The following is a 13,125-nucleotide window of genomic DNA, read 5'->3' as shown; positions in this document are numbered from 1 at the left end:
AATGTTCACCACCATCAAGGTGGCTGAATGGTCCCCACTGTCCTGCTGAGGACACTGTCCTGCATCCACCGTGCTGAGGACACTGTGGATGTACAGATGCTCCCTGACTGCACAGGAGCTCCTTGACCAAGATGACAGCCCAGGCTGTTGATGGAGATCAGCTGCTCTCCACAGGCACTTCAAGCATTTCCTCCATGCTCTGCCCATTGTTTGTAAAACAAATAGCTGTCCCTGGCCCAGGAAGACGCTTCTTACAGAGCCCCAGAGCTCATTCACCCTGGGACAGAGTCTGAAAACACTTTTTCTGCAGCTTGCAGGGAACTGACAGCCTGTGTTATGTCAAAAATAGCAGCTGGAAAGGAGTTCCCATTGTTGTATGTAGTTGTTTTTCTGCCACAGCGACGTGCACAGCAGAGCCCCTGACGTCCTCAATGAGGAAGTTATTTGGCATCTGCTCCTGACACCCCTCCTACACCAGTCACCTCTTCTCTGCCCAGCCTCAGCTTGCAGAGACCTGGCATCTCCCAGCCCACCCACTTGTCCCTCACTGATACCTGGATATACCTGGGTGGTCACTCACAGCTGGGGATGAGCAGGTCCTCACCAACCTTCCCTTGGTGTTCATGCACACACGATCCAATAAAAATCACAGCCAGCAGAGCAGTAACTTTTTTGCTAAAATCAAGTGGCCTACAGGTATGTGACTAAAGGCAAAAATCAGCTGGACATTAAGCACCGTGGGCTATGTCCTGGTGCTTGGGAGCATGTGGAAGCCCAGACCATGAATACAAGAAGCTATGTACCACATGCTGAAGCTCACCAGGATGTCAGCTGGGCTCCCAGCCAGCCCTCCTGTGCACGGTGCCGCCCTGCCACAGCCCCAGGTCACACAGGTTCAGGCTGGGAACGCTCCCCGAGAGGCCAAACCCAAGCAAAAGCTAAACATTGTTCACTCTCTCACAAGCTATTGCAGGTCTGAAAATAAACCCACTCCAGTCTCCTCAGTTGCTGGTAAAAGTACTTTCCCTTCAAAATTACTTTATATGGAAAAAGGGAAACCTTCCATAAGCAACATCCAGTCATTTTAGCTGGCATGGCCTCAGCTGCTCCCTCCCAGGTCAGTGCCCTGTGAGAGGAGGCAGCAGAGGGGAAATGCAAGCAGCTCCTGGCTTTCCCCACTCCCAAAGTTGCCTGCTGCTCTCTGGCAGATTTACAAGCCTCTGTTACCTTCTTCTGAAGGCATTTCTTGTCCTCCTGTAATCTGTCTCTGAAGAGACTAAGGAGTTACAGAAGGAAGCGAGTGTTGGATGCCGTGTCTGTTTGGACACTCCCCCTCAGACTCCAGCAGGCCCTGGAAAGGCTGCAAGCACAAACACAGCTTTGCCCCAAGCCCTGGAGACCTGAGACTGAGTCAGTGTGAGGAAGGGTCCTGGGCCCCCATCATTCTGCCATGGAGCAACTTGTGCTTCCCACACCGCTGGGCTTGGTGCGGTGCACACCACTGCCACTGGGAATCCCAGCCCCGCTGTTTCACCATGGGCTGGGAACACTGCCTTCAGAGACCTTGTGCATGACCTTCATGGCATAGACTCATTGAATGGCGTGGGTTGAAAAGCACCTTAAAGATCATCTACTTCCATGAGCTAAAGCCTGGAAAGAATGTGAAAAGCTTGTGCTGGGAGACAGAAAAAAGGCATGGCAGCATTTATGCATGGAAAAGCAAGCAGGGCTTTCAAAAATCCGACCTGATTAGACTTGTTACATGGTAATCTCCTATTTAGTTCTAACCTCAGCCAACCTCAGCCCAACAAAGGATTAAACACACTTTTTTAAACACAGCATGCCTTTCCAGCAACAGAAAAAACAAACATAGCATGGAATTTGCTGATCAGTAATCATTCCTTGCTAGTGAATTTGGGTATGCTGTGATGATTGAGAATGAAGACACAGGTGAAATACAGGATCCTCCTGAGCAGTGAAGGTTTAGCATAGTCCCTGGCATACTATTGCTCTCTAGGACTCTGCCAAGTGATACATTAAACAACTTCCATAGTAGCTTTTAGCACAGTAACCATAAAAAAAACCAAGCTCCAATGAACCAAAACCTTTTCAAATAGTGGAATGCCTTTTAAGGAGGAATTTATGACCTGTGCCACAACAGTGGAAACCTCCAAAGTTACACATGGATTCTAACTCACCAGTATTTTTGAACACTGAGAACAATGAACAGCAGTGTTCAGGAGTTGGTCATGAAACACGACAGAATCCAGGAAGGCTGGATGTGTTTTAAAACAGGAATTATTAAACATTCAAGAGCAGACTGCCCCAAGTGTGGAAAGACCAAGGAAAATGACCAACCTCATTAAACAGAGAACTTAGGCTGGAATTCAGGAAAAAAAAGGAGAATCTATCATCTCTGGAAAAAGGATCAGGTAACGTGGGAGGACTAAGAATGTTATGAGGTCATGTAGGGAGAAAATTAGAAGGGCCAAAGCCCAACTAGAATTTTATTTGGCTGCTAGAGTTAAAGGCAACAAAAAAGTTTCTATAAATACATTGGCAGCAAAAGGAAGGTCAAGGAGTGTCTCCACCATTGGTTGAATGCAGAAGGTAGTGTAGTGACAGGGGATGAGAAAAAGGCAGAGGCACCTAATGCTTTCTTTGTCTTAAATAACAAGACCAGTTGTCCTTAGCACACCCATCTCCCAGGGCTGGAAGTTGGTGATGGGGAGATAAGCAAAGCCCCCTTAATCCATGCAGAAATGATCGGTGACCTGCTCTGCCTATTAGACACTCACGAGCCTGTGGGTCCTGATGGGATCCACCCCAGTGCTCTGCCACAGACACTCAGGATGCAGCACAAAAATGCTGGAAAGATCCACCTACAAAAGCAATGTTTTCCTTTGCAGTGGAAGACAGCAGGTAGCAGGCCACCACTGCAAGACCCCCACTCCCACCTGATGAAAAATCTCAAACCAGATTCCCAGGAGAATCAGGGAACTCGGTTCATTTCCAACCACAGATGACTTAGCAAAAACTTTCTTATATCTTTCCCCAACAAAGACAAAACCACTCATGAAATGTGTACATTCTTCTAAGTCTCTTAAAATCCAGAAAAGGAAGAATGGGAGGAAAGAACTAAAGCAATCTGAGCCTCTTGTTAACAAATCTAGATTAATTTCTTGCAAAATGTGCCTGGCTATGAACTATGTTTTATGGTGTCTAGAGTTGGCAGCCTTTGTACTTAATGCAGCTGAATCAGAAGATGAACTAATCTCAGTGATAACAGCAGTCTACCATTTCCCACAAGATTTTTTCCCCAAATTCCTGTTTTTGCTCTACTCTGGTAGTGGATTAAAAAAATACAAGAAACCACCCTCGAAACTAAGATATTTCTGGCAAAGCCTCCACGGCTGAATTTGGATGGAATGAGCCAACAGATGTGATTCATGTTTCTTGTTTTGAAGTTGACCTGTGGGAACCTGGCACTTTGTTTGCAGCACAGATGAACCCTTATGGAATAGTGAAGCATCAGCAATGCAAAACCACTGATGGGGTAAATTGGCAGGAATTTGGGGAGGGTGATATATTTGCCCCTGCGGCTGCCAGTCTCCACAAGAGCCTGGCAGTCACAATCCTATCAGCCATCAGTCCATCAGCCTGTGTTTTTTAAACCCTGTGGACAGCCAAGAAACCTCACACCCACCTTCTTCTGAGCCCCAAAGCTGGTGTGTGGCTCCTTAGCAAAAAACCCCTTCCATGAGGGATGGCTTCTGGGAAGCCAAAATGATACCTCTCTGAGGGGATAGCACAGCTCCAGTGACCGGGATCTCCTTGCTGGTGAGATTTAGACAAGATTAATGCTGGTTACAGTCAGTTGTAAAAGAACCTCTTCTGGTTCTGCTATTCATCCATAGCCTGTGGGAGGGATCCTGTGAGCCCTCACTATCATAAGGAAATTCCCTGCATATTCCCCGTGCTGGGAAAACACTTCCATGGAGCCACAGAGTTTTAAACCACACTCAGATGAATAGAAATAAAGCAGACTGCTTGGCAAGCCAGCAAATTTACCCTTCACACAGAGAGGCCCTGAGTTTCTACCCCCAGGATGTCTTTGTAGGTAGGTACAAAGCAGCACCAGTTCCCCTGAGAGTGAAACACTGTCCTCTGAACTCTGCTGAGAGCTGCTTTGTGGTACACTGCATTTGAGCAAGAACAAGAGTTTGGCTTCCACCAAGAGAGAAGGGAGAATAACACAAAGAGAAAGCCTTGACTGACAACAGCAAAACAACCTGGAGACCCCAAGACCTTGTCCTGTTGGAACAAGCATTAGAGACTTCAAACTGTATGAGGCAACTTCAGCAGTATTTCCAGCAGCCACAACACATCTCTCAAAGCAGATATTTGCTGGTAGCTTATGATAAGAAAGTCTCAGGGGTATTTATCCCTTCCTGCACCAGTTAGGTAACAAATTGGTGCCTGGTATTTTTCAGCTCAGAGATCATCATCAGGAATCCTGATAGCTTTTCTTTTTTTATGAGGGTTGGTGCTTTGAGGTTGTTTTTCTGCCTGGCTTGAGCTGAGCCATGCAACTCTAATTCTTTATGCCAGCTGGCTTTGCATGGCAGTGGGTACCACAGTCCTCCTGCCCCAGGTCCTAGCTGGCTGCAAACAGCCTCAGTGTGTGCACTGCAAATTGAATTTCAGCCCACATTCCTGAAGCCACCAACTCCTTAAGAGGCACTTCTGAACATCTGTGCACTGCTGTGTGACAGCAGGGACAGAGGGCAGCTCCTCAGCTGTCTGAGCAGCCTCCCCTCCTGCCAAGGGGGCCACCAGAGAAGGCTCCCCAGACCACCTGTACCTGCCCTGCCTGCAGGCTTCTGCCTTGTGTCCAGGCCTGCCCTGCCTGCAAGACCTGGCAGCAGACCTGAGCTGCAGCTTCATAGGCAGAGAGCAAACAGACAGTCTGTTTAAAGGCAATGTTGGAAAGCAGATGGAAAACTGCACAGCATCTGCCTCCTGCATCCTCAGCACTGCAACGGGCAAAGAGGCTGCTGGGGCACACAGGTAGAGATGGGATGTGGGTAGTGGTGCCCTGACAGGGAACAGGGCTAACCCAGGGCCAACTCTGAGTGCAAGTGTGAGGGCTCAGCAGGAGGCCAGCCAGTAGGGTGCACCATGGCATCACTGCCTGCTCACCCACAGCAAAAAGGCAGGCAGCTTTTTCTGCTGGCACAGCACCAAGAGCAGCCAGGCAGCTCCAAGGAGTTGGCAATCAAGAATGATGTCTTTTTCCAACAGTCCTGAGTATCCCCAATAGTCCTGCCCACATAAAACCCACTCCAGAAAGGACCAGCTGGAGCCCTCCATCTGCCAAGTGCAGGTAGAGCAAGGGTTCTTTCCATCCTTTCAAACTCTTCTGAACTGTGTCTTCCTTTGCCCTCCAGCAGGAAGTTCTGGCTGCTGCAGAAATACTTTTTTCTGCATGGCTTCATGATTTTTGTACAAAACACAGACATCACAGCTGAGAGGTGTGGGAAACAACCAAGGACATGGTCAAGGCAAATTCTGTAGGGCTGAGAAAATGCTCATTCCTTTTGCTATTTAACATCAAAGATCCAACAGGATGTGCAAAACAAGTCTTCCCTCTCCAGCTCCACTTGAACAAAAAAAAAAAAAAAAAAATTAAAATCCCAAGAGCAATTAAACACAGTTAGGACCCACTGCTGGATGTTTCTGGATCTATTCTTAGATGCTATCTTGAAAGGCTGTTTTCTCTTGGACCGAAAGGACCTGCAAGGGCATGCAGACACCTCAGAGCCCATCTACCACAAGCAGGAAGCCCAAGTGCCCTGCCACCCAAGTGCAAAAACTGTCCCAAAAATAACTGATCCTGCCTGTTGGTGGTCCCCCTGTGCTGGATCCCACCTAGATAGTGCCTTAAGGAGATTGAATCTGTTTGTGGTGGGAAATGGCAAAAATCAGAACTCCCACTATTTGACTACCACAGTATTCAGGTCCTTCTAGAAACCTAGAAAAGTGACATCTCCTATCTGGAAAGATACTGGAGGAAGTTGTATTCTGTCAGGCCGATGGGATGGATGTTCTCGCCTGTCAGTGTTTCAAAATCCATGTGAAGATTACAACTCCCCGCCCTTCCCACCCAATGCTCCTAACTGCCTGGAGGCCCTGAGGGATACAGAAATACTTCCAGATGTCTAGCACGGTTGTGGGATGAGTTCCTGCCTCTGCTGCAAGCCACAAAGCAGCACATATCACCAGAAGGCCCATGGAACAAGGAAGGTTCATGCAGCTCAGGGAAATCTCTAGAGGGTCAGTTGTGGCACCACTGCTGAGCAGCCCACGTCCATCCTGCTCCCTTCCCTGAGATGCTGGCTCAGAGCTCTCCCAGCAGCAGGAGCCAAAAGAATAGGTCCCCCTGAATGGTGGAGGACAGGACATTTTGCTAGTTGCTCTGCACCACATGCTCCAGAGAAATTCTTAAGCAGGTAACAGCCCACAAAGGTGTCTTGCTGCAGATCTGCACACCTGAAGAGACCTTCTCCAAGGAAAGGATGCAGTTTGCACATGGAATGGCTGTCCCACTCTGATACCCTTCTTCAGCAAAGCTGCTGCCGTGAGGATCAGAGGACAGAAAAGGTCTTGTGGAACCTGTTGGAGGCTTGCAGGTCAGTGGCCTTCCACACCCCCTGCCAGTGGCTCATGTTTGCATCGACCTCATCAAACTGTCTCCATAGTCTGAAGCAAAGCCCCACCAGGTTGAACCACCATTGAGTCTGGGAGTTGGGATAGTATCTTACAAGTATCAATACCTGTTTTGCAATGAACTCCCATATTACTTTGGGCAAGACAAGTGAGAACACAGCCTTCTTCTCAAGCACACACCTGAAGCATGACATCGTTCAGACCCACCTGCTCACTTGTCTGGGCTGGCAGAGCCAAGAAGCAATACGCAGTTTAGAACTCCTGAAGGCCACTGGGCAGGAAAGGCTCCTTCCAAATACTAGACAGAGGCACGGACTGAGGCCATTCTCCTCTCATTCCACATTACCCTGAAGGCTGAAATTCCTTCACTCCAAAGAGTTAATACTGTACCACACTGTTTATGGCTAATATGTAAGCCTAATGCTTTGGACAAGGTTTGTGAAAAGCCACACAGGGCATTTAATGGGCAACATCAAAGTGCATAACCCAATCCCCACCCAGCCTTTCGTGCTTGCCTTGGGAGTTTCAGAAACTTTTTTTTTGCAAACATACTTGGCCTCAGTTATGAGAAGCAAGAGAAGGAGGAGGTGGAGGTTGTGACCCGCACATACTGTGTTTATGAGAACACTCCTCCACCAAAACAGCACTGGCGCTGCTATCCTGTCCTTGAGATGTTTAGTATATGGTTTACATGCTATGTCTTACCCCTCCCTCCTGCCCAGCAAAAATCACTCTCAGAGGCCAGAATTTCTAGTAGAGGCTCCACAGCAGAATAATTTCTTCCTTGAGCACTATCCCTAAGAAAAAAAACTTGGGATGAATCAAGCTCCTGGTCAGAAACGCTGCAAGTGCAAACTGCTACCTACAGCTCACTTCGAACCAAAGCAAGTCAGTGAATGCTGGCTCTGAATTTCTGTGGCTTTCACATCCATTTAATCATTTCCTTTCCTCTCTGCTTGCAACCATCCTGGGCAGAACACTCCCCTGGATAGCTCACCCTCACAGCGGCCCAAATTGCAAACTTCTGACAAAGTACGAAAAGTGAGGGCGCGTAGTTCCAGCACCGCTGGAAGCCAACAGTGAGTGCCCAATGCTCCTCTGCGTTTCTGGGGCTGGTCCGAAGCGTTGCTCCAAGTTTAGGCAGCGCCATCCGACTGGGACTCTCCGGTCCATTTAAGGTGGGTCTGAAATCCTGTCCATTTTACAAAGAAGCACCCCGATGGGATAAAACGGCAGGAGGAGCCCTCGGGAGGCGCGGCGTTTCCCCCGGGCAGCAGAGCGGACATCCCCGGTCCCGCAGCCCGCCCGCCCCGCTCCCTGCCCCGCACCTTGCTCGCAGGCTCCCTTGCTGCGCTGGCTGATGGCGGGCTCGCCGCGGCTCTGTGCGCGCAGGCTGGCGGCGCGGAGCTGGCAGCCGCTGCCGTAGGTGAGCCCGTCGCTGCCGCACACCGGGTAGCGGCTCTTGCAGAGGCACACGCCGGGCGGGCCGGCGGCGGCGGAGGGAACCGGGCCGCCCTTCGCCTTGCGGCGCTGGCGGCTCTTCACGCACTCGAGGCCGGGGGCGCAGCGTCCCCCCGCAGCTCCGCCGCCGCCGCACGCCTCGCCCTCGCCGCGCCCGCACTGCCAGCAGCAGCCGCAGGCGTCCCGCACCCGGCCCAGCGGGCAGCCCCGGGCCGGCAGCGCCGGGCCCCCCGCCCGATCGCAGGGCCCCCCGCCCCCCGCCCCCGCCCCGCCCGGGGCGGCCGCTACCAGCAGCGGCGGCGGCAGGAGCGGCAGCGGCGGCGCTGAGGGCGGGATGGCGGCACGGCGCCGCCCGCCCGCGGCAGCCGCTTAAGCCGCGACGGGGAAACCCCTCCCCGGCAGCGCCGCCCCGGCCCCGGGCACGGCCCCGGTCACGGCAGCGGCAGCGGGGCACCGCCCCCATCCCCCGGCCGCCCCGCACTCCGCACCGCCGGCTGGACCCTTGGTGCGCCGTCCCTCCCGGCTGCCCCGCACTCAGCTCCGGCATCGCGTCTGTTCCCTCTTCTTCTTCCAGCAGAAAGGGACGTGTGGGAGCGGGCTGACAGCCGGCTGAACACGAGCCAGCTGTGCCCAGGGGGCCAAGAAGGCCAGTGGCATTCTGGCCTGGGTCATTAAGTGTGGCCAGCTGGATCAGGGATTGTCCCCCTGTACTCGGCACCTGGAGCGCCGTGTTCAGTTCTGGGCCCCTGACTACAAGAAAGACATTGAGGTGCTGGAGCATGTCCAGAGAAGTGTCACAAGGCTCGTGAAAGGTCTACTTAGAACAAGTCTTATGAGGAGGTGCTGAAGGAGCTGTGGTTGTTTAGAAGGTTCAGAGGGCACCTTATCTCTCTCTCTCTCCAACTCCCTGAAAGAAGGCAATATTCAGGTGGGCGGTCTGTCTCTTCTGCCGTGAGAGAATGAGAGTAAAAGACTTTAAGCTGGGGTATAGGAAATTCAGACTAGATATTTGAAACATTTTTCACTGTTAGGGTAGTCAGGCACTGGAATTTGTTGCCCTGGGAGGTGATGGAGTCACCATCCCTGGAGGTGTTTAAAAGGCATCTGGATCTGGTGCTGGGTGATGGTTTAGGGGTTACAGTGGTAGTGCTGGGTGGATGGTTGGACTCGATGATCTGTAAAGTCTCTTCCAACCTTGATGATTCTATGATTCTTGCCACCCACCCATGTTCAGCTCACAGCCACTGGCTGTGAGGGGCTGCAGGGGTGCTGGTGACCCTGAAAGGTGCCTTCAGGAGGGGAGGCAAGGAAGAAAAGGAAAGCTGTCTGGTTTCCCCTGTCCATACTCGGGACAACATTGTTTTCTGCTGCCCTCTTTTACCTTAACTTGTGGCTCCTGCCCTGGAATGGCTCCTGAACAGTCTCCTAGAGTGGGGGACTGCTGCCAACAACAAAAACTGGGAATATTCATCAGGCAGCACTGGGCAATGTTGCTGTCAAAACAGTGTCCTGAAAGTGCCACGCCTAAAGCACCATGATGCTGGTAAACCCCTCAGGCGGGGGCAGCTGGGCGGCACATTCCCTCCCTGTGCCTGCGGGAGCTGCCATCTCCTGCAGGGTGGTCCAGGCCGAGATGATGTTCAGCCTCGGTTCTGCCAGGGCCTGTGCAGTGGCTGCTGCGTTGGCACTCTGGGGAGAGAGGACAGAGGTAGTTGTTGTCCCATGCTGTGATGCTGAGGGATTTGGCACTGACAGGTTTGGGTTGTCTGTGGCTGAGCCCTGAAGAGAAGCCCCCCAGGTCAGCATGTCCCTTCCCATGGAGAGAGCAGCTGGAGCTGTGACTCAGGCCAGCTGGGAGGGGCTGCAAGTTCCCCATGCTCCCAAATCTGCTCCGGAGGCATTGACCCACTCATGCCTGTTCAGCTGCTGACACTGTGGGAACTGGCTCCCACCACATGCTTCCTTGACTCCCTGGGGCTCAGCATGAGACATTCCTCCATTTCTCCTTGGGACCGTGGTATCTGCATACATGTCCTTGGATTTCTCCATTCCTCTCACTCTGGAAGTGCTCTGTGCTGTTCTCCTGGGAGAAGGGCTACCCTCATAAGCAAGCACTACCCCAGACTCGAGGATCTTTACACATTTTGGTTGTTGTTGTGCTGTGTTTTGCTTTGGTTTGGGTTTTATGGGCAATTCACTAGAGGAGCGATGGAAAGGGGTGAAATGTACAGGTGGACACATCTGACAGGTCTAGCTGCAAAAAACATTTTGCACAGTTCACCTCTTTTCGCTGTCTCCTGCCAGTTGCTACGCATCTCCCTCACAGGCCCCTAGATTCCTGTTCATCAGAGTATCACAAGCCCAAATACTCTTGGCAGAAAACCACAGGGAGTTTAATGAACCTGCTGTAGCTTACCAGAGCGAGCCTTTCTGACATGAAATCACTGTCAGCAGTCCACTTGGTGGGAGGAAGAATGTCATTCTGAAAGGAGGACATCAACATGTTTCCTTTCCTTTCTTCCCCTCGAATCTCTTTCTTTCCATGCCAGGCGGGAGGCAGTGCTTGGAGCAGTTTAGCCTCACTTAGTTCATGCTTTGGTGCAGAAGGACCTCTAGTGTCCCTTCCCAGCTGATGCTTTGGCATCACTGCACTAGCTTGTTATTTCTTGATCTCGAAACTTTCCTACATACTGTGGAATGAGATATGATCCACAAAGTGCATGTAGGGGAGTGGCTGGGAGAGATAAGGCTGGGTTGCTCCTCCCTGGGCAGAAGTCAATTACTGTATGCCCCAGCCTCACCTTGCTTTGCTTCCATGGCTCCTCCACAGCCTTTTTTCTTCACCTCAGGTACTCCTGGTGCCTCTTTGTGCACCAAGGCTGCTCCATTTAAATATATTACATTAGATACTCCTCTCAGTAATGAATTTTCCACTGAAGTTCAGTGAACACCAGTGTAAATATGTAGATTCATGTTGTGCTTCTTGGGACTTTTGTAGAGTGCCCAATCAGAATCTCTGCTTAGTATTCAGCAGCATAAAATTCTCATAAGCAGGTCAAATTTAATTAATCAGTGGCAGCTATTAGGAATACAACAAAAGTGATCTTTTGTGTTTTGATCTGTTTCACACGGGTATCCCTTATTTCATTGTCAAGATTGTCCTGCATGCATCACTCCAGTGAGACAGTGTGGGAGGTGGGACAGGCAGGGTGGGCTTTCTGGGACAGAGGAAGCTCACAGGGTCTTTGAACGCGGGGGAGATTTAGCAGAAACTATGTGAGAATGGAAGCAGATGGCTTTTAGGTGCTGATGTATTTCCAAACCGAGCGTTTCTCTTGCGGTTTCGCTTCCCCCAGCCAAGCAGTCCCTCCGGGTTTGCGTGGGCTCTCAGTTGGGATACAACTGAGCAGCAGAGTAGGTCTCTCCACCCTCCACAGCGTGGACACGGGCGGGTCACTCTCCAAAGTGAATAATAAAGTCAAAGGGCGCATTCGCCACATGGAAGACCCCGGCATCCCTCCACCTGCCTTCTGCTTTGCCCTCTCCCACCCGGGCAGCAGCAGCTCCGCAGGCTGAGGAGAGCCGGGAGCTCAGCGGAGCCCAGTAGCTCAGCCTTTTCACCGCAGGAGTCAGGGTTTCCCAGCTCCGGGCTCCCAGGTATCGGGAATCCCTCTCGCTCCTCCTCCCGCTGCCGCAGCCCCTGATGAGTTTCGGTTTCCATTTCCCCGGCGCTGCCCGGGCACTCCCGAGCTGCCGGCGGGCCAAGGATGGCGAAGGGACGGCGGCAGCGGGGCCGGGGGAGCGGCACGGCAGGTAGGGAGCGGCGGGAGCGGCGCGGTGGGGAACGCTGGGAGACCTCCAGGGATGGGTCCGTGCAGGTGGAACCGCTGAAACTGCAATAATCCGCTGTGCTGCCCCTCGGAGACGGGACATGAGGGGCTCAAACGTGTCCCAGTGCGCAGCGCTCGGAGCGGGGGACTGGAAGGAGGACGAACATGCCGGGGAATAGACAGAGATATTCCTCTCTAGTTCCATGTCTGATATGTGAGAAGGGTGGGCAGCGAATCTCCAGAGGTGTTAGGTAAATCACGGCAAGCTTTGCTGATGACTGCCTTTCACTCTTGGACATCCTGAGTCTCAGACACTTGTGCTGGAACAGAGCTACATGCGAGAAACTGAGTCCCTGGTGCCTCTAGGTCGGGAGAGCATCTGCATCCCCTCGGCTCTAGACAGGGAGGTACATCCGTCTGCTGTAAAGAGGCAAGGAGTGAATTTTCCATCATTGCTTCTTCAGCACCCTGTAAAGTGCTTGAGTCGAAGGCGTCCTATCCCCAAGGCTGTGACAAGCCTGGGGTGCCCAGATGCCTCAGGAAGTGCTTTGTCTCCATCAGATACTCTCCACAGGTGTACAAAACCAACAGACTGTGCTTCTGCTGATTTTTCAGTAGTTGTCTTGGGAGCAGTGTGGAGTCATCCAGCATCAAACAAACCAGTGGGTAGGCAGGACACTGAAACCCTAAGAGGACTGAAAAAATTAGTCACACACAATTGTCTCACTTTCTCCTGAGAAGCAGAAGCTCTTGCTGAAAGCAGTAGCACACTGAGATCTTGGGAAGGGGTGGTTGAGGTGCCTGCTGCCACAGCATGACCATCATGTCTGTCTGTGCATGTCCTGCAGGGTGCACACAGTTGCAGAGGAATGAGGAGGTGCAGTGCTCAAACCATGATGCAACACATAAGCTCATTCTCTTCCCTAGCGGGAAGCTTTCTGAACACTGGGCTAAAGCTTCAGCAAACTGTCCCAAGACAAGGTAAGAAGCTTTCACAGAGTGAAGGTGTGGATGGCAATAGTCAGAAAATGCAGCCTGCTTTTCCCCAAGGTAACATCCCAGAGTTTAAGGCACGTTCCTGTTGTAGAGAGGGAACTGGAACACA

General features: G+C 51.8%; 2 protein-coding genes across 5 annotated transcripts in view; one reads left to right on the top strand and one right to left on the bottom strand.

Moving 5' to 3' along the window:
• Positions 1-11,705, bottom strand: part of IGFBP7 (insulin like growth factor binding protein 7) — an 18,537-nt gene extending 6,832 nt beyond the window's left edge. The window contains exons 1-5 of the mRNA XM_005530299.3: positions 11,514-11,705; positions 10,607-10,672; positions 9,783-9,879; positions 8,725-8,940; positions 8,058-8,558 (exon numbers count right to left, since the gene is read on the bottom strand). Coding sequence (XP_005530356.2) covers positions 8,058-8,558; positions 8,725-8,940; positions 9,783-9,879; positions 10,607-10,672; positions 11,514-11,705 — 1,072 coding nt within the window. The remainder of the gene's footprint in view (positions 1-8,057; positions 8,559-8,724; positions 8,941-9,782; positions 9,880-10,606; positions 10,673-11,513) is intronic.
• LOC102111106 (putative E3 ubiquitin-protein ligase HERC4) overlaps positions 7,847-13,125 on the top strand; it is a 24,463-nt gene continuing 19,184 nt past the window's right edge. For 3 of the 4 annotated variants that reach the window (XM_088056213.1, XM_088056214.1, XM_014259020.2), the window contains exons 1-2: positions 11,932-12,003; positions 12,869-13,001. In XM_088056213.1, the coding sequence (XP_087912339.1) occupies positions 11,958-12,003; positions 12,869-13,001 (179 nt within the window). In that variant the 5' untranslated portion in view covers positions 11,932-11,957. Of the gene's footprint in view, positions 7,908-11,931; positions 12,004-12,868; positions 13,002-13,125 lie in introns of those variants that run through there. The other variant, XM_088056215.1, reaches the window with a different exon arrangement.

Source organism: Pseudopodoces humilis, chromosome 6 (genome assembly GCF_049639895.1).
Source record: "Pseudopodoces humilis isolate 2021_Gansu_Grassland_sample_001 chromosome 6, ASM4963989v1, whole genome shotgun sequence".
NCBI lineage: Eukaryota > Metazoa > Chordata > Aves > Passeriformes > Paridae > Pseudopodoces > Pseudopodoces humilis.
Note: the sequence above shows the minus strand (reverse complement) of the source record. Positions and strands in the feature narration are given on the sequence as shown.